General features: G+C 35.3%; 1 protein-coding gene across 2 annotated transcripts in view; it reads right to left on the reverse strand.

Annotated features, from left to right (window-relative positions):
• ADK (adenosine kinase) overlaps positions 1 to 22,567 on the reverse strand; it is a 553,222-nt gene that overhangs the window by 288,675 nt on the left and 241,980 nt on the right. For both annotated transcript variants that reach the window (XM_003783535.3, XM_023509646.1), the window contains exons 5-6: positions 16,154 to 16,326; positions 10,352 to 10,460 (exon numbers count right to left, since the gene is read on the reverse strand). In XM_003783535.3, the coding sequence (XP_003783583.1) occupies positions 10,352 to 10,460; positions 16,154 to 16,326 (282 nt within the window). The remainder of the gene's footprint in view (positions 1 to 10,351; positions 10,461 to 16,153; positions 16,327 to 22,567) is intronic.

Here is a 22,567-nt window from a genome sequence, read left to right on the forward strand (position 1 = left end):
GGGCTGGGGATTCGAACCCGCCACCTTAGGTGTATGTGGCTGGCGCCTCAGCCGCTTGAGCCACAGGCGCCGAGCCGACATTTTCAAATATTTTCATTCAAATAGTATCCCTAATAAAGTCAACGAAGCAGTCCAGAACAGCATGGTAAAAAACTTCAGGTAAAAATATAGAAATGAAGCCTTATGTTTCTCACTGACTACACCAATATAATGGGAGCTCTAATACATAAGAGTTCAAAGATGGCATTTGGAGCAACGATAAAATAAAAGGCCAGGTATGGTTTAGTTACCCCACCTCTTTAACTAATAATCTCAGAAGAAAATTAAAGATTAATTTATAAATTCCAAGAAGTACTTTGAACTCTATTTAAATGATACATAAAGAGCTGTGGCTTATTATTTAATCAAGTGTCATTCACAGAATAGCTTTAAAAAAACCCATTAGTTCACTTTCTCCCCCAAAGTGTACTTGCTATAATAGTACAGTTTTCAAAGGATGATATTACAAAGGCCTGCTCTATGGAGTACTAAGATTTAATGCAATGGTTTTAAGTAATTAAATATTGAATATAAGTTAGTAAAATTTTCCTATCTTAATGGTCCAGATTTTTTATCCCCTTTTAGGGATAAAGCAGGGGGAGAGTTAAATCTGAAATAGATATGTTAAAAGTAATATTGACCTTCCTTTTTCAATTTGCAATACTTAGTTTTCTATTAGGTTATCATACCTAACAAGGACAAATTCACTCTTTCTTAGAAACTTTCTCAAATCTTTTCATCACAGAGTAAAGAATACCAGTTGATACATTCTAAATTTTGAACATGGAATATTTTAATGTGATCATATCTTTTAGTAAACACTGAAAAAAGATAACCAAATTCTAAAAAAAATAGCAATTATTTATTTCATCACATGGTAGATTCATTCAAACTTGTTGTTCAATGTTCACAGACGACACTACTAACATGCAAAATTTCAAATATATTATTATGTAGCCTAGATACCTATCTTACCATTTATCCTATCACTTCATTTTATGGACTTTAGCCATTGATTTCATATTAGTGACAGATATTTAATTGTAACTGATCATAAACAACAGTTCACTAGGCTGGGTATAGTGGCTCATGAGTTCAAGGTGAGTCTGAACAAGAGCGAAACTCCATTGCCACAAAATATAGAAAAATTAGCTGGGCATGGTAGTACATAACTGTATTTCCACCTATTCCAGAAGGTGAGGCAGGAGAACTGCTTGAGCCCAGGGATTTGAGCTCCAGTGAACTATGATCATACTACTACATTCTAACCCAGTGACAAAGCAAGAGCTAGTCTTTAAAAAAAAAAGGAGGGTCTCTGCGCCTGTGGCTCAGGTGGCTAAGGTGCCACATACACCTACGGTGGTAGGTTCAAATCCAGCCTAGGCCCGCCAAACAACAATGACAGCTGCAACCAAAAAATAGCCGGCGTTGTGGCGGGTGCCTGTGGTCTCAGCTACTTGGGAGGCTGAGGCAGGAGACTCGCTTGAGCCCAGGAGTTGGAGGTTGCTGTGCGTTGTGATGCCATAGTACTCTACACAGGGGGACAGCTTGAGGCTCTGTCTCAAAAAAAGACAAATAATTTATCCAAAAAGATAAATTACTATTCATGGTATAGGTATGAATTTTAGTGGAAAACTCAACTAGGCCAAACAAAGCAGACGATGAGAAACCTAAACAATTTTTTTTTTGAGACAGAGTCTCACTATGTACCCTGGGTAGAGTGCTGTGGCGTCACAGCTCACAACAACCTCTAACTCTTGGGCTTAAGCAATTCTCTGGCCTCAGCCTCCCAAGTAGCTGGGACTGCAGTCACCTGCCACAACACCCAGCTATTTTTTTCTTGTAGTTGGTTAGCTGGCCTGGGCTGGGTTCAAACCCGCCACCCCCAGTGTATGCAGCTGGTGCTGTAACCACAGCTACGGGCATTGAGCCTAGAAACCTAAACATCTGTTAACAATTACTACTTGTCCTTTATATACACATACGTGTACTTCAATTTCTTTCCAAGTATGGATTATATAAATTTCATCTCTCCAAGGTTGTCCACCTCTCCAAATCATCTTTCTTCTACTAGCTTGAAATTCTAAGGTGACCAGATGTCCCACTTTTGGCAGGACAGTCCCAATTTTTAACAATTTGTCCCACGTCTTGTGGCATTTTTAAAAAGTCCCAATTTTTGGAAAGAATGCACAACAAGCTAGGGAATGGTGGGAGAACAGGAAGGGAATATACGGTTTTCAGTTGCCATGTGGCTATTTGCCAGGATATGAGTTTTATATTATTTTTGTTAACTTTATAATGTTAAACTTTAATAATAACAGATAATTGTTGAGAACTGACTATCAAGAACTGCTTATCAAAGTTTGCATTGTTGATCAGTTGTTAGAATTCGACCACCATTGTTTGGACTGAATGAACAATGGCATTTTTTGGCATTGGCAAGGACGAAAACACTTTGTAACTGTCTCTCAGACGATACACATCGTAACGCATGCTAGTGCTAGTTAAACAAGTGATGTCAACAAATCAGCTATTCAGATAATTTAGGTAAGTAATTTATCTATTTATCTCATGAATTTAACAGACAATACTCGTATTATTTATATTTTATAGTGGGGGCAAAAAGTCTAGCACCGGCCTTGAAAGTGATACTTATGACTTACGAGGTATCATTATTAAAAAAATATATTGATAAGGAAAAGGTTCAATTTTGGGCATCAGCAAAAATCACAATAGAGAACAAATGGTTAGAAATATTTCATCATTTTGAAACAAACCATGTTCCATACAATAATACACTACAAATTGTGGGATACGCACTGTCCTTACCAGGAACTAATGCTGTGACTGAACGCATTTTTTCTTATGGTAAATAAAGTGTGGACATCACAAAAATCACAATTAAGTGTTGAGACTTTGAAAGCCATTTTATGTGTGAAATATAATTTTACAAATTCTTGTGAAAACTTTCATGACCTTTTAAACAATGCCAGCAATCTACTAAAAAAAAATTCACTCAAATGAGAAATATGCCAAAGAACAAAATAATATTATACATAATTTTTTAATGTATATTTGTAAATTGTACTTATGTTGAAATTAAAAACATGTATTACAATACTATTTTTGCGTTCTATGAAAATTTTTGTTGCTCCATATAGACCAAATTTTTAATTAAGAACCCCCCCCACCTCCATCATTGGCTTTACCAATGTTAAAATCTGGTCACCTTAAATTATGCTCCCTTTGCTCTCCAAGCAAACATTAGTGACATGTGAAAAATCTACCGCCACCAAAACCATATTCCTCAAAATGATAAAATTCTAGGCCAGACACAGATAAAATGAGTCAAAATGAAATTATAAAATAAACACAGACAGGGAAAAAGAAAACTGTAATAAGTAATAGACTTAGAAAAATCACAGAAAAGAAAAAATAGGAATGAGAGCTAAAGGAAAATTCAAAGTCAGAGCCTCATCTTCTCATACAATTATTGACAAGAAATGATTTATTATTTTTTCACTTACAGTGCTTAATTTTGAATCACTGATAAATGCAGTACATCTGGCTGAATTTGTTAAAGCAAAGTTAAGTCACAAGGTACTGAAAGCTTCTGTTAAAACTATTTCTTAAATATCTTTTTTTTTTTTTTTTTTTTTTGCAGTTTTTGGCCCGGGCTGGGTTTGAACCCGCCATCTTCAACATATGGGGCTGGCACCCTACTCTTTTGAGACATAGGCGCCGCCCTTCTTAAATATCTTTTTAATCTTAAAAGTTTAAAATTCTCCCTATAATAAGCCTAAACTGGGAAGGTGTTTAGTTCTTTACAGTGTGTTTGACGAAGAGTTGTTATCTGTGAATAACTATATATCTTAGCTGAAAGCTTTCACTATTATTTTTAAATAATAAAATGGTAGCTGGAGAATCTTATATACTCTAGATCTCAACTAATATTTGTGGGGATTTTCAGGTTACATTTAGGAATACAGCTGATCCTTGAACAACATGGTATCAGACTCTGCAGGTCCACCTAGTTGTGGATTTTCTTCTGCCCCTGCCACCCCTGAGACAGCAAGCCTAACCCCTTTGCTTCCTCCTCCATCTCAACTTGAAGATGATGATGAGGAAGACCTTCACAATCATCCATTTTCACTTAATAAACAGTAAATATATTTTTTTCTTCCTTATGATTTTCTTTGTTATTTTCTTTTCTCTAGTATATTTTATTGTTAGCATGCAATATACAATACATATAACACCAAAAATGTGTTAATTTACTGTTTATGTTGCAAGTAAGGTTTGTACTCAACAATATGGTATTAGTAAAGTATCATGTAAATTTTGGGAGAGTCAAAATCTGTATGTAGATTTTTGACTGCATGAGCAGCTGTTGTCCCTAACCCCTCTGATGTTCAAGAGTTAACTTCTCCACCACAGCTTGTGATTTCTGCTTTTACTCAAATATTCCCTATACCACATTTATCAGTGATGGTTTTGGTTATTTTCTGACACTCAAATAGGTCAAATAAAGAAGAAATAAAATTTAGAGACAAGAAAAGAAAAAGTTGGCTGGGCGCCTGTAGCTCAGTGGCTAGGACGCCAGCCACATACACTGGAGCTGGCGGGTTCAAATCCAGCCTGGGCCAGCCAAACAATGACAACTACAACCAAAAAATAGCCGGGTATTGTGGTGGGCACCTGTAGTCCCAGCTACTTGGGAGGCTGAGGGAAGAGAATTGTTTAAGCCCAAGAGTTTGAGGTTGCTGTGAGCTGAGATGCCACAGCACTCTACCCAGGGCAACACAGTGAGACTGTTGTCTCAAAAAAAAAAAAAAAAAGAGAAAGACAAAATTAACTATGTTAACTTAGAAGTAACTCTGCAGTTTAAAATGAATACCATGTTCCAGGAAAAGTCAATATAGAATAAATAGAGATAAATTATAGGTAAGTTATGATATATCAGGTTCAAATTCAAAGAAAAAACTGAATAATCTAGCACAAAAAGCAAATCACCTGAAAAAGAAAAACACCAAATCCAATCCAGGGGTTTCCACTTCCAACCAATACATGGAAGAATAAGAAACAGATTTACACTCCCACATAACAATGGACAAAACATATTAAACAATAATTTTCAGACACAGGACAATAATCAAACAAGGAAAAAATAAAGTAAGCTCCATGATTATTCAACTTTATCCCCTGAAGAGAGTTTGTAAGCTGTAGTGCAGGAAAAAAGAACCTAAATAGAGTCAATTAGTATCCATTCGGGGATGCTGAAGTAGCTAAAATATGCAGGGGCAGAGTACTGGAGAGGAGAGCTACTTGGAGGAGAAAGAAGCACAAAGCGAGAACTCTGCACTCACTGTTCTCCAGAACTGCTGACAAAGTTAGGTGGACCTACTCCCATGTCTGCATCTTGGCCGACCATAACAGCCGGACAATCTTCATTGGGTAACGACGTGAGTAGACAGAGCTAAGACTGCAGGGACTCTAGAGCAGTTAGAGCTGCAACGCTACAGTATCAAAGAAGGCAAAGTTTCATAGAGAAACTGAAACTCTGCAGAGGGTCATTATTGAGATTTACCAGGAAAGTACCTGGAAAAGAAAAATCCAAAAGCATTAAGGAAGAAAAACATTAAAACAATACCGGAGTGCACACATAATGTCTGAGAATAATAGTGCCTATTTCTTCTACCTAGAACAGAAAACCTCAGTATTTATGGGGAAGTGTACACAATACTTAGGAAAGTCTTGCCTCAGTAATGGGAATATTCAGACCAGGGATTCTTAACTTTGGATCCAATGGTACTCTGAAATGAAAAATTCTTTAATGTGGGGTGCTACCCTATGCATTATGAGATGCTTAGCACCATTACCTATCATATACCTACCAGTATCAACAGTCATCACAGTCATAAATGTCCTTAGACACTGCCAAATATCCCCGAGGAGCAAAATGTTCCCTAGTTAAGAAGAACTGCCATAGACTAAGTACTACTCTGGACTCATCTAACAAATCCTAAGAGTACTCTAAAGTACCCCATAGGTTCCATGTAATTTAACTGCTCCTCTGACCCCAAGAAGAAACCTCAAAAAGATCTGAGGCAACACAAAAATATTCTGTACCCCCAAAGGTAAAATCCACTATCTTGTGCAGTCAATAATTACTATGGACACTAAAAGGAGGAAAATATAACCATTAATGAGAAGGATAAACACTCAAAACCACCTCAGAATCGGCACATCTGTTAACATTATAAGAAAACGTCATATAAAGTTACCTTAACTGTATTTTACATGTGGCAAAAGTAGACCGAAGGAAAAGATAAAAGCTAAATCAATATTCAAAATATGAAAACATCAATATTGAGATGAAAAATATACAGGATGGAATCAGTAATGATTCAGATATTACAGAAGAAAATATTGGTGAGCTAGAAGGCATAGCAAGGAAAGCATGCAAAAAGAAACAAAGAGGAAAAAAATGAACTAAGGCAAAAGAAAAGAAAAGAAGTTCAGTGAGCTATGAGAAAACTTCAGTGGCCTGAAGGGGTTGGTAAACAAATGTAAAGAAATAAGGACTGAAATCATTCCAAACACAATGAGAATTATAAACTCAGAGCTCTAAAAAGTTAACGAAAACTAAGGCACAAGAAACATGAAGAATACACTAAGGTGTAACAATCAAATTGATAAAAAGCAGTAATAAATAGGAAACCTTAAGAGTGGCAAGAGTCGGGACGTGGGGACTGTCGAATATAGAGGAACACAACTAAGGAGGTCAGATTTCTTACTAAGAATAAGCAAACCAGAACATAATGGGGCAGTATCTTTAATGCACTGAAAACATTGTCAAGCAAGAACTACATATCTGGCAAAAATGTTTTTCAAAAAGAAAGGGGAAATAAAGATGTTTTCAAACATAAAAAAAGCAGAAAGACATGATTACCAAGAGATCCGAATAAAAGAAATGTTCAAGAATGCCCTTGAGGCAGAAGGAGAATGGTACCAAGTAGAAAGTTGATTCTAAAACAAAAGGAATGAAGAGCACTAGAAATGGTGATGACAGGGGTAAATATGTACGTACGTGGTTTTTTCTTATTATTTAAACCTCTTTTAAAAGGTATTTGACAATTGAAGAAAAAAATACAAATAATAGCAATGTTATTATGGTTATATACGCAAGTAAAATATGTGTTGTATATTATGTGAATTCCATAGTAACAAAGTTGCTAAATAATTAAAAAGCAAGATTCCTACAAAAATAAAAAATTTTTAAAAATTAGCCAGCCATGAGAGTGTGTATCTATAGTTCTAGTTACTTGGGAGGCTAAGTGAGGAGGACTGCTTGAGGCCAAGAGTTTGAGACCAGCGTGGGCAACACACTGGGGGACTCCATCTCTACAAATAGCAGAAACATTAGCCAAGCATAGTGGGATGTGCTTATAGTCCCAGTTGCTTGGGAGGCTGAAGCAAGAGGATTGCTTGAGCCCAGGGGTTCAAGTTGGAGGCTTGTCACAGCTTACTAAAATAACTTGAAAAAGGAAATAATTTAGAAAAATTAATGGCACCAATTTCCTAATCCTTTTCTTAGGCCTTTCCAAAATATCACACACAGTCTTAGAGGTCTAATTTCAGAAATATTTACTGAGTAAGAAGAAACAGATACCACGTATTTTACACAACCCAACTTGAATAGTAGCTAGTATTCTTACTAGGTAGTAAGAATTCATACTAGTATTCTCTAATAATTCATGACTAGTATTCTCTAATTACCTACTAACAAGGAATCTGAGAACTTGGTTTAAACATAGAAAAACGAGTTTACATTTCCCATTTATGCAATGTAAAGATAAGAAAACAAACTAAACAAACTAACTAAAAAGATTTCATTAAACCAAGAGAGGGTGCTGGTATATCCAATTTTAGCTTTTTATCAGGAAGGTTTATGATATGAACTCAATCACTGCATTAAATAGTGAAGAAAATTATAAAGTTTTTAAATTTTCTTAATGCTCATTACTATTTCTAGTTCATGAAATACTGGGAAGAGGTAGAGCTGAGGATGTAGACCTAATTTATTTTATGTAATACAGACAGATGTCTTAATTACAGAAATTTATTAAATAAACTAAGTTTCTTAGATTAAGAGCTTTTCAGAATTAAAGAGCTCCCAATATTATAACTGATTAAATCTCATTAACATATGACAATAATTTAAGGGGACTACTGACCCAACAGAATCTGGAAATATGGAGCAGCCCAACCAGTTTGAAGTTTGCTAAGAAAAGACTATATTCCATCTCATTTCCAAATGCCCTGAACTCAAAGAGAATTTAAGATTTCAAAAACCTGCAGAATGTCTTTGTGAAAATAACATTACATTTCAAATGTAATGTTACATATTTTAATGAATATGAATTATACCTTTAGTTTCTAGCCAAATAAACATTACATTTCAAATGTAATGTTACATATTTTAATGAATAAGAATTATACCTTTAGTTACTAGCCAAATAAACATTTGTTGAGTGCTGACAAAGAATGTAGAGGATCCCAGGTATCCAACATGAGAATACTATTTTCAGAACTATTTTGAAATAAGCTAAGCTATGAACAGACAATAAATTTACCTGGCAATTTGAAAAAGCATTCTTTTCATGAAATTGCTGAAACAGAAGCTATAAACTGGCATCCATTTTGATATTCATTCTGGCTGAATATATCACCTACATCTCAAAATAATCTCCTTTTCCTTATTAATGTGATTAAAATTGATTATACCTTATACAAAACAGTACTTTAGTATAAATACTATTATCAAAACTCCATTCACCCAAATTTGCCTAGATGTGTAATATACTACATAATTGTTAAAAGTCTGAGTTGTTTTGCAAGTTGGGACTATAATTGTATAAAAATTCCATTCACCCAAAGTTGGCGAGATACATTATACTGTCTAACCATTAAAATGATGAGTTGCTTGTAAGTTGGCTCATAACTCAGGATTGAACTACTGTATACTGAAATATACAGAACTGTAGTTGTCAGGTTAAACATACTTTTTTCATCAGAATATATTGTCATATTTCATAGTCAATGAAAATAATATACATAAGGCATGCCAAACTTTAAACCATGTGCTCTTTGAAAATCAGACTCTCAAACATGAAATGGTTTGAAATAGTACATAAATCCCTCCGAAAGAATCACATTACAAAAATATACTTCTAAGACTTGAAAAATTAAGACACCAATGAAAGCATTTTGAGAAAAAGGAAATAATAAAAGGGAAAAATCCTGAATTCTTGAAATATTTTTCTGACATATTGGCAGTAGAGATAGCGTGACTTTCCTTATATGTAAAATCTTCTCAATATAAGCATATATTTGACAGTTATGAAGGATGTGGTATAGAAAGGGATCAATAACAACGCTGTACAGTATACAGAAGAACAAGCTGTAGGAGAGGTTAACATGAGATTGAAAGAAATAATTATATTTTCAATAAACATGTTCCTACTGGATAATCAATTTTTACACATCTTACCAGCTGTTTACAGAGCTCAGGCAGCAGCTGTTGTAGACAAACCATATGTTATATGCATATGAGATGCTTTTAATTTTTCAGGGGTATCTATTTATTTGTGAGCAGCCACATTTAACACATATTAAATAAAAACAAGGTGATTAATTCAGTAGGTATTTAGTAGAGTTCTATTTTAGAAATAAATTCTTAACCAATTATTTTTATGTCAGAAGACTTAATAATTCAAATTACATGCTGCCCTTATTCCCAGATTTAAGAGATTTGTCACGATCAATGTTTTTGAAATATTAAATTAAAAGGTGTCATGGTAATTACTATGGAATAAATAGCAATTAAGATTTTTTTTTTTTGGCAAATAAGTTCAGTGAGTACTTATACCACTAATATTTGCCCACACAATGCATGTGTCATTCACAAACTGTCTAAAAATATAACGTGTATAAGTTTGTAGAATTATTTCAAAATATCTTAGGAAACTGTTCTAATACAGATTTCTGCACTTAGCTGAAAGCATCGACATATAATATATGCAAAAATGGGTAGATTTGAAGGTAAATACAAATTACCTTAAATATAGAAAGACTGTACTTCTTTCCGTTTTATCCTGACAATAGTGAATCTAACGAATGTTTTAAGATGGGTAAACAATTTGCAGAATGAGTAAAAGACAATTTTTTAAAAATGTGTATCAGCCAACGAGTATTCATATAATCTACCATGTTAATATGTATCAGAAATTTAAAGCAGGCAAATACTTACTGCTATATAACAAATTCTTGCTTTTTCTACAAACATCCAGTTTTTCTCCAGATCAAGATGTTTTTCCTTTTTATAACAATTGGCAGCAGCAAGATTAGCTACAAGGGACCTAAAACAAAGAAAAAGTAAGTAGGTTTTACTTACTATATTCAAACTTGGCATGTATGTCTACAGAGTTAATTATCATTTTTTGTTTGCAAATTATTTGATTTATAACATTTTAATTCTCTTTTTTTTCCCCCTTTTGTGGTGGTGTTAAGAGGTGGGACCTTTGGGAAGTGATGAAGATAGAAAGGCTCCTATAACATTTTAATTCTTAATTCTTCAAAGCTGACGTTATCAGTTTTTTAAACAAATGTAAATAATATTAATTTTGTTTTGAGAACTTTCTGAGACTTCCAGTTGGCTTTGAGGTAAACAGAGACATGTTAATCTTTGTTCTAAACGCCACCTGGTATTTTGAGAAAATGGCATTTATGTTTCCTTTGGATACGAAAATAAGATTTGCTTTTTATATTTTAATGACTGAAAATGCAGTCAAAACAAAAGTTACTGTATCATTATGTAAAAAGAAATCTATACAACTAAAAACTTCATTTTTTATAGTGAAAAACATCTTTACAAAAATAAGTATTGACATACATAATTGACCATTTAATGCTTTAAAAGCCAATTATGGGATTAATTTCACAGAACACATGTATAAATGTAGACCTTGTTCACTATGAAGAATTAATTTACAAACAATTGAATTTTAAAGACCTGAATCAATTTGAATTCGTTTTTATGGCTGAAAATTCACAGGGCTGGTTCAGTTTTATTGTTGAAATCTAAGCAGAATACAACATTTAAAATCTTGCTACAAGTGCCACCTAGATTGTTCAATTATAGCCCAAAAGTTATACTTATAAAATAATTATTTACATTGTATATGAATTATTAAAAATATACTTCTTCCTCATCTGACCCAGAATTTATAAAATTACTTGCCATTTTTTCTCTTTATGTAATCTGATGGTAACACTTATGGCTTATAAAAAAAAATTCATCATTTGAGACTTTGGTAATATGCTCCATTCCTCTGTTAAAAGAAAAAAAACTAGATTCTCTTCCAAAACATATGTCCACCCATTCATATGTCAATTTCTAATGAAGGGCATAACTGTTTATGTTCAATTAAATGAAGGAAATGAAGAGTAATATGTATCAATATATTCATATGCAAAATAAGAAAAATTATTCTTAATTCAGAAAAATATTTTAGTAGTAATGACTTCAGAAAAATTTCAACAAAAATGGCTAGAAAATAAAAACAAACACTTCTGGTACCAGATATAAAACTCCATTTTGTTAATAAAACTACTTTTACATAGGAATCTCCACAGTTTCTCCAAAAGAAAAATCTGCATTACCCAAACTCCTCAATTTCTACATATTAGCAACAAGGGCTACTGGCCCTATTGAAAACAATTTTATCTAACTCTATTAATTTCTAGAATTTGGATAATGAATTAGATAGAGGGGGTTTCTCTCCAGTTTTTAACTTCCCATATCATCTAAACAATCTTGATCACCCTAACCATAATATATATATATGTGTGTGTGTGTGTATAATATATATATTTATTTATTTGTTCCTGAGGATTCACTGAGGGTACAGAGAACCAGGTAACAATGATTGTATTTGTTAGGTAAAATCACTCTTATAATTGTATCCCGCCCCCAAGAGGTGTGTTACACGCCGTCATCCCTAATCCCCCTGCCTCCTGTACCCTCTTCCAGCACCTCCCCACCATGTACTAGGTCATCAACTGTCCTCATATCAGAATTGAGTACACTGGATTCTTGCTTCTCCATTCTTGTTATGCTTTACAAAGAAGAATGTGTTTCAACTTCATCCAGGTTAATATAAAATATGTAAAGTCTCCATCTTTTCTAGAGGCTGAATAGTATTCAATGGTGTGTATATATGCATACATATATATATATGTATATATAACGGTATTCCATGGTTGTGTGTGTGTGTGTGTGTGTGTGTATGTATATGTATGTAGGTGTGTGTGTGTATATCACAGCTTGTTAATCCATTAGGTTGGTGGGCATTTAGGTTGTTTCCACAGTTTGGCAATTGTAAATTGAGCTGCAATAAACAGTCTAATGCAAATGTCCTTTTGATAAAAGGATTTTTTTTTCTTGTAGTTATATACCCAATAATGAGATTGCAGGATCAAATGAGAGGTCTAGTTTGAGTTCTTTGAGGATTCTCCCTACTTCCTTCCAAAAAGGTTGTATTAGTTTGCAGTCCCACCAGCAGTGTAAAAGTGTTCCCTTCTCTCCACATCCACGCCAGCATATGCAGCTTTGAGACTTTGTGATGTGGGCCATTCTCACTGGGGTTACATGGTACCTCAGGGTGATTTTGATTTGCATTTCTCTGATAATTAGGGATGATGAGCATTTTTTCATATGTTAGCCATTCATCCATCTTCTTTAGAGAAGGTTCTATTCATCTCTCTTGTCCATTGATATAAGGGATTTTTTGCTTTTTTACTGTTGATTAATTTGAGTTCTCTGTAGATCCAAGTTATCAAGCTTTGCCTTACTTAAAATATGAAAACATCTTTTCCCATGCTGATGGTTGTCTATTTGCTTTGGTTGTTGTTTCCTTAGCTGTACAGAAGCTTTTCAGATTTTTATTTTATTTTATTGTATTTTATTTTATTTTTATGAGACAGAGTCTCACTATGTTGCCCTCAGTAGAGTGCGGTGGCATTGCAGCTCATAGCAACCTCCAACTCTTGGGCTTAAGCGATTCTCTTGCCTCAGCCTCCCAAGTAGCTGGGACTACAGGCACCTGCCACAACAGCCAGCCATTTTTTGGTTGTAGTCATTGTTGTTTGGCAGGCCTGGGCTGGATTCAAACCCAACATCCCCAGTGCATGTGCCCAGCGCCCTAACCACTGAACTATGGGCACCGAGCCAAGCCTTTCAGTTTAAATAAGTCCTGTTTTTTTACTTTTGTTGTTCTTGCAATTTCCCCTTAAGTCTTCTTCATAAAGTCTTTCCCCAGTACAATAACTTTAAGTGTTTTCCTCACAGTTTCTTAGAGGACTTTATTGTTTCATGCCTTAGATTTAGATCCTTTATCCATCTTGAATCAATTTTAGTGAGTGGAGAAAGGTGAGGGTCTTTTATATGTGGTTATCCAGTTCTCCCAGCACTATTTATTGATAATGAATTAGTGAGGGTTTCTCTCCTGTTTTTAACTTCCCATATCATCTAAACAATATTGATCACCCTAACCATAATATTAATATAAAAATTAGTTTCTGACATCTGGGAGACATATTATCATCATGATTATTCTTTAAAATATCAATTTATCATACATAAGAATTTAGAAATTTTAGTCTAACCTAAGTGGTATCAGAAGCAAAACCTGAACCATTTTTCACTAATGGGAAAACTCTGCACCTGCAGATTAAAGTTTGTTTTAGGAAACTGTGAAGGGCAAAGGTCTAAGCAAATATATTTTAGTGTTTGAATAACAGATGATTTTATATACACATATTGAAACCTTAGATTATAAAATTCTCTTACACATAAAAAGAATGGCTTTAGTACCCTAATTATTTTTGAAAGTTACAGTTTAGTAATTCAATAACTACTGTCCATATTGATACCTAGTATGACAATAGTGTTTGTTCCTTAATATATATCTGCTGGAGCTTAAGCAGTGAACAAAACTGAAGAGACTAAAGTGGGAGAATTGGAACAAGGCAGTTGGGGAGAGAAAGTAGGAAATAAAGGCAGATGAAGAAGAAAATAAAGGATATAAAGATGGAAAAGGAAAAGAAGATTGAGAATGAAAGAGGACAGATTAAATATCTTCAACTATAAGAAATGCAAAAGTTCTAGTAAATCCCAATTTAGAAAGTGGTATTAGGCCAGGCACAGTGGCTCATGCCTGTAATCCTAGCTCTCTGGGAGGCCAACGTGCCTGGATCTCTTGAGCTCAGCAGTTTGAGATCAGCCTGATAAAGAGCATGACAAGTCTCCACTAAAAACAGAAAAATTAACCAGGCATTGTAACAAGCACCTGTAGTTCCAGCTACTGGGGAGGCTGAGGCAGGAGGATCACTTGAACCTAGGAGTTTGAGGTTATTGTGAGCTACGTTAAGACCACTGCACTCTAACCTGGGGCAACAGAATAAGACTTGATAGCACTAAAGTACTCCAGCTTAGGCAATAGAGAAAGATCCTGACTTTAAAAATAAATAATTCAGCTCGGTGCCTGTGGCTCAAGCGGCTAAGGTGCCAGTCACATACACCTAAGGTGGCGGGTTCAAATCCAGCCCAGGCCTGCCAAACAACAATGACGGCTGCAACCAAAAAATAGCCAGGCGTTGTGGCGGGTGCCTGTGGTCCCAGCTACTTGGGAGGCTGAGGCAGGAGACTTGCTTGAGCCCAGGAGTTGGACGTTGCTGTGAGCTGTGATGGCATGGCACTCTACCCAGGGGGACAGCTTGAGGCTCTGTCTCAAAAATAAATAAATAAATAAAAATAAAAATAAATAATTCAATCATACATAGAGTTAATCTGGGGCTAGATAATAGTGGCTCATGCCTGTAGTCCTAGCCATCTGGGAGGCAGAGGCAGGTGGACTGCTTAAGTTCAGGAGTTTGAGACCAGCCCAAGCAAGAGCAAGACCCCATCTCCACTAAAAACAGAAAAAACTAGCCAGGTGTTGTGGCAGGCACCAGTAGTCCCAGCTACTAGGGAGGCTGAGGCAAGAGGATCTCTTGAACCCAAGAGTTAAAGGTTGCTGTGAGTTGTGATACCACAGCACTCTACTGAGGGTGAAAAGCTAGACTCTGTCTCAAGAAGAAAAAAATGAAGTGAGAATCTTTGATGATTTTCAATATAATAACCACTAGGAAAGTTATTTTGTTTTTCCCTTGCAAAGAAGGAAACTATGCTGATAATGTTAGCAGTACGCGAATGTACTGAAGGATTACCTCCATGTAGCCACAAAAGAACAAATACAGTCAATGCATGGAAGGCCCTGAGAGATATACATCAAGGTCAAATGAAGAATTTCCTAATAAGTAAAGTTGTATAGAAATATACTTGTTGCGGGTGGCGCCTGTGGCTCAAAGGAGTAGGGCACTGGGCCACATGCCGGAGGTAGCGGGTTCAGGCCCAGCCCTAGCTGAAAACTGCAAAAAAAAAAAAAAAAGAAATATATTTGGTCGTATGGAAGAATCACAACCAGGGGGGGAAAAATACTAGGTTGTTTCTTGAGTTGTGCATTACCTATGACTGAAGTTGTTTAATATGGATGAATATTTGCCAGAATGCTTTATGACCTAATTCATATGAGACTGACTATAATGGACTATTTTATATGTGTAGAATACACATACGTGTTTAAATATTAAATATTCCAATCTCAGGATATGGTGGTAAGAACATTCTTTCTAATCCAAGTTCATCAAGAAACCAGCTAAAAGATGTGGAACAAAATAGGTATATAACATTTTTCTTTACTGTTCCTAATTATAGAAAGTAGAGACTGAACAGATAATTTTAAATTTTCATTCCAATATGCTGCATGAATTCAACAGCATGTTTAACAAAGGTAAATTTAAAAACAAAACAGGAAAAATGATATGAGGAAGAAGTGTTCATTGAACATTAAAAACAATTATAAGAAGTCCAAATTCCAAGTTCATGCTGGAATTCAGATTTGTCTAGTGTTGATACAGCCAATTAGTCCAAAGCTCTCCTTGTTACACTGACCTGTTGTCACCAGTGATGCACACGGCACAGGTTCCCGTGGGCTGCTCGCTCTGCTCATAGTAATGGGCGTCCACGTGGGCTTCAGCAGCTTTCTTCTTCAAGATCTCACCAAATTTATCTATCCCAATGCATCCAAAAAACGTTGCTACTTTATGTGGCTGCTGAATCATCCACTAAAAAGAGAAGCATAAGTGATTTAAAGGGTCAGAAAAATGGCTTACGTAGTTCAATATCCTGCCACGGACAATGGTGTGAAACGGATGCCTTGTGAAAGACTGTAGCTGTTACAAATGGAATTTCAATTTTGTACTATAGCTCTCATGACAACAAACTAGACATAAAAACCAGATAAGAAACAAAGTACATATATACAGTGGTTAAGGACGTGGAAGCCACAGTCATACAGACCTAAATCAAATGTTGGCTTGATAGAGGAAGACAACAGAATAAAGTTACGAGTCCCCATATAAGTAATAGAGTAGTGTTCTAAAAGACCAGGATCTATCTTGAAGACTCTCCAGGTTCAAATTTTCCCTTTATTACTTAGTAGTTACATCAGTATGTCACTTAACATTTCTATACCTCACTTTCTTCATCTTTTGTTTTTGTTTTGGAATCAGAGTCTCACTTTGTTGCTCAGCCTAGAGTGCCGTGGTGGCATCAGCCTAGCTCACAGCAACCTCAGATCCCTGGGTTTAAGTGATCCTCTTGCCTCATTAAACCTTCTGAGTTCCTGGGACTATATGCACCTACCACAAAACCTTGCTAATTTTTCTACTTTTAGGAGAGATGGGGTCTGTTGCTCTTGCTCAGGTTGACTCAAACTCCTGAATTCAATCTTCCCTCCTCAGCCTCCCACGGTGGGAGGTACTAGGATTATAGGCATGAGGCTCCACGCCTCCTCACTTTCTTCATCTTTAAAGTGGGAATATAATTACAAATACATCTCATGTGTTATTTGAGAATTAATCAAAATAATGGAAAGTAACGTACATGCATTGCTGAGCATAGTGCCCAGCACCCAGTAAATAATATATAACAGCTGTGGTGGTCACTATTAATTGTCACACTTACTATAATTCATATATAAATTGAGTTAAAATATGCTCAGGCTTAGTAAACTCTTTTAAAAATTGAGAATTATCAAAAGTCTAATTACAGATATCTCATCTTTTCATTAAAGCGAGTCTCATAAACTTCAGTTTTTTTGCTGTAAGTTAATAACAATGGATTCCTTTTAAGACGCTTACTTTTCACAGATTTGAACTTTTATCGCTTATACTTAGCTTAAGTCATGGAGGGTCTACTAATTTATTAGTGATTCTAAAGTTGCCAGCCCACTTGATAAAATTTATTTTCAAATAGTTAGACTATAGAAATAAATACATATATATTTGAGAAGAAAAGGGATGCGGAGAACAATAAAAAACTTAACAAAGGGGCTCGGCGCCTGTGGCTCAAGTGGCTAAGGCACTGGCCACATACACCTAAGGTGGCAGGTTTGAATCCAGCCTGAGCCCGCCAAACAACAATGACCCCTGCAACCAAAAAATAGCCAGGTGCTGTGGCGGGCGCCTGTGATCCCAGGTACTTGGGAGGCCGAGGCAAGAGACTCGCTTGAGCCCAGGAGTTGGAGGTTGCTGTGAGCTGTGATGCCACAGCACTCTACCCAGGGCGACAGCTTGAGGCTCTGTCTCCAAAAACAACAACAACAACAACAACAACAACAACTGAGGTGATATATTATAGTAACTGCCTAATGACTAGCAGTCCTATTTCAGCAGACCCACTAGGAAGACACACAACCACATATGTAAAATATGCACATAAGTTTGATACATTATAATAATGACAAAATTTTGGAAACAACCTAAAGTCCATCCATGGGAGGATGGTTGAATAATACATGATAAATCTGATGGGTTTTTATAGCCATCAAAAAACCCCAAACAAAACAAAATAAACAAATGTGCAAGGAAAAGCTCTAACAGAACAATCCACCTGCATGAAGTAATTTCCAGAATATTTTGTGAAGTTGAAAAAATATTGGGCTTCAAACGTATATATGCTGTGTTTAAAAAAGAATAAAAATCAAGAACATATATCTTCTTTTAAAACAGAGGAAAAGCTTCAGGACATTGGATTTAATAATCATTTCTCAGATATGACACCAAAAGCAAAGATAGATTAATGGGACTATATTAAACTGAAGAACTTCTGCAGGGCAAAGGAAACGATCGACAGAGTGAAAAGGAAACTTACTTCCAACCCATCTGTCTGATGAGAAGATATTATTCAAAACATTTAAGGAACTTCTAAAACTCAAGTAACAAATGAATAACCCAATTTAAAAACAGCTAAGGGACTTGAGTAGATATTTCTCCAAAGAAAATATATTATCATTATCTGGCTAATAAACACATGAAAAGATGCTTCGTATCACTGATCATCAGGGAAATGGAAATCAAAACCACAATGAGATATCACCTCACACTCAGGAGGATGGCTAGTGTCAAAAGAAAACAAAAAATATCAATGCTAGTGAGAATATGGAGTGCTGGAATCTCACTTCCAGGTAGGTATCAAAAAGAATTCAGAGCAAGATTTCAAAGATATTTGCATACCTAGCACTGCTACATTATTCACAAAAGGCAAGAGGTGGAAACAACCCAGGTCTATTGACAGATGAATGGATTAAGAAAACATGGTGTACATATATAATGGAATATTATATAGCCTTAAAGTAAGGAAATCATGTCACAAGCTACAACGTGGATGAACCTCAAGAACATGCCAAGTGAAATAAAGTCTTTTGCGATAAGGACACGTATTATATGATTCCACTCAAGTAGTCACAATCACAGAAACAAAGTAGAAAGGCTGGGAGGGGCAATGAAGGGACTTCAGGTTTAGTGGGTATAGGGGGACAAAGGGAGAATTCAGGTTTAGTGGGTATAGAATTCCAGTGTTTCAAGATAAAAAAGCTCTAGGGATCTGTTGTGCAATAATGTGAATATATTTAACATTATTGAACTGTACTATTTAAAAATGGTAAAGAGTTAATGTTGTGTGTTTTTTACCACAATAAAAAAGGAACATACATATTCTTGTAGTATACACATAGTATATTCTTCCAGAATTTATATATAATTTTAAGTTTGCTAATTTTGTAAAAAAAAAAAACACAGGAAAACCTAGAAATGAAAAAATTGTTTTTCTATAAGGGCAAGTAGGAAGAGAATAGAAATCTTCTCTGATTATAACATTTCTTGTGAATTTGGCTTTTGAACCATGTTAAAATTCTATACCTTCAAATAATAAAATTTAACTTGAATTTAAAATTCAATTAGAAGAAAACAAATTGTGAAGCTGAACATAATAGAAACGAAGGATATCAAATCATAACATGAGCATCTGTAAAAAAGAATGCCAGTAACTTTTTAATATACCATAATGACTGGGCACCATTAGTGGGATATACTGCAAGGAACAAGAACAAAAAACCCCAAACGACATTTGAATTTAATTTAGTGAGTTTATTGTTGGTAAGGTTACTGGTGAAACTATCTTGTGGGTATTGCTGGATACAGCAAATGAATATAAAGTCAATGCTACTGAGTAAAAGATTTGCACAGAAGAATAAGAGAAATGCAAATACAGAATGGAGAAAGAGAAGAAGGTTCCAGGCAAGAAATCTGAGAGATACCATCTCAACCAAAGATCAAATTTAACATCACCAATAAAGCAATAAACCTTATGATGTGATGCAATGACAAATACACAAGTGTCACTTTTGTAACATTATTGCCAAAAAATATTTAACCTGAATCTAATTACGTGGATACACATTTTATAAGCTTGGACTTTTTTGTTTGTTTGTTTGTTTTGAGGCAGAGTTTCACTTTGTTGCCCTTGGTAGAATGCTGTGGCGTGACACAGCTCACAGCAACCTCCAACTCCTAAGCTTTGCCTCAGCCTCCCCAGTAGCTAGGACTACAGGCGCCTGACACAACGCCTGGCTATTTTTCGGTTGCAGTTCGGCAGTTCAGCCGGGGCTGGGTTTGAAACTACCACCTTCTGAGCCACGGGTGCCGCTCCGGCTTGGACTTTTAAAAGAAAAAAAAATGTATTGACCAAAAAGGTGGAAGGACTGCTTTAGATAAAAGCAAATTAAAGAAACAGAACAAATACATGCAACATGTGATTTTTATTGGCTCCTGGATTTACAATAAAATTAAACAGCTATCAAGGACATTATTAGAATAACTGCTAAAACTGGAATATTGATTATATGTCAGAAAGCAGTATCAATGCTTCATTTCTTAAGTAAGGAATAAATGCTTTAAAATGGTTCTGTGAAAACAAAAATACATGTATTTATACAAAAGGAAGAACACGTGGTAAAATGTTAACAATTGATGGATCAATGTGAAGGGTATTTCATTATTCTTTTTACTTTTCTGTAAGTTAGAAATTTTTCATAATTAAAGAGCAGACAAAAGATATTGTAATCAAATCATTCTCTTTAAAGAATAATGATAATTTCTTATTTCTAATCTTTTTTCTTTCTTTCTTTTTTTTTTTTTTAAGAGACAGGGTCTTCTGTCACCCAGGCTGGAGTGCAGCAGCCTAATCATAGCTCACTGTAGCCTTAAACTCCTGGACTCAATAGATCCTCTTGCCTCAGCCTCCTGAGTAGCTGGACTACAAGTACATACCACCAAACTCAGCTAATTTTTAATTTTTTTTTCTTTTTAGAGGCACAGTCTTGCTATATTGCCCAGGCTATTTCTTTTGTTGTTGTTTTTTTTGAGACAAAGTCTCACCATGTCACCCTCAGTAGAGTGCTATGGTGTCACAGTTCATAGCAACCTCAAGCTCCAGGGTTTAAGCGATTCTCTTGCCTCAACCTCCCAAGTAGCTGAGACTACAGATGCCCACCACATCACCCAGCTATTTTTTGCTGCAGCTGTTATTGTTGTTCAGCTGGCCCAGGCCGGGTTTGAACGCACCACCCTCAGTGCATGTGGCTGGCACCATAACCACTGTGCCAAGGCCCCAGGCTGGTTTTGAGCTTGCCATAAGTGATATCTTTTCTCAGCCTCCCAAAGTGCTGGGATTGCAGGCATGAGCCACCATATTTAGCTGAAAATAACAATAATTTAAACCTAATTTATTCTATCTTTGACATTATTACTCAATTTATTAAAATGAGTAAATCTTATGAAACAGTTCATCAATATCAATACCTAATATGTTTTAAAATACTTTAGTCCACAATTAGGGAAAATATAATTTTTTTTTCTTTTTTTGAGGCACAGTCTCACTATGTCTCCCTCACTAGAGTGCTGTGATGTCACAGTTCACGGCAACCTCAAACTCTTGGGCTTAAGTGATTCTCTTGCCTCAGCCTCCCAAGGAGCTGGGACTACAGGCACCAGCCACAATGCCCGGCTATTTTTTTGTTGTTGTTGCAGTTGTCATTATTGTTTTTTAGCTGGCCCGGGCCAGGTTTGAACCCACAGGCCTCGGTGTATGTGGCCGGGGCCCTACCCACTGAGCAATGGGCGCCACCCAGGAAGTACAAATTTAACAGCAGAGAATAAGTATAGGTTGTTCTATAATTTACTTTTATTCATATATTATATGACAACAAGGTCTGCTTTATGGAATAAAATACAAAAAAGAAAATCAAAGGCAACAGCAACTTTTACTATGATTACGTAAATAATAAACCATCAAATTAGGAAACTTTATTCAGTAAAACTCAAGTACAGTAATTCAGCTAAATTATAATCACAGAGTTCAAACTATAGTCTAAAATAGGGCTTAACTCATGACCAGACCAGGCTTTAACCTGATTTGTTAATTACACCATAGTCAGGATTTAAATGAATCAAAATATTTTCATTATATGAACCTATAAGACAAAAGCAGATAAAGACTAAAAATACTTAGCAGGTTTTGTTATAGTTTCATGATTAAATACTTTAACACAGGAAACTAGCTGACATAATGTGACAACATTATTTTTGATCAGTGTTTTCCCCTCAAAAGTCAGTCAATCTAAAATCAGAGTTCAGCAAGGTAAAAAAACAAATCAGCTTATTTTAGAGACAAAGAAATAGAAGCCATGTTAACTGCCTCAGAGATCTTAATAATCTAGGTATATAAGTAGAGATGTTATAATCAAGAATAAAATTGATTCAAAAATTCAATTCGGAAGGATTTAATGATTAATTTGCTAAGATTTCTATGAAAATTTTAGTACATCTCTATGTATCTCAAACACAATGTTTCACTAACATCTAAGGAATCTATTTCCTGCCATTCTGACATTCAATCAACAAACATTGACAGTATATCTACCAATGGACAGAAAGATGAAAATAATGCTGCATTTTCAGATACTCT

The sequence above is a fragment of the Otolemur garnettii genome, unplaced genomic scaffold, assembly GCF_000181295.1.
Source record: "Otolemur garnettii isolate 467f Iridium unplaced genomic scaffold, OtoGar3 scaffold00008, whole genome shotgun sequence".
In the NCBI taxonomy this organism is placed as follows: domain Eukaryota; kingdom Metazoa; phylum Chordata; class Mammalia; order Primates; family Galagidae; genus Otolemur; species Otolemur garnettii.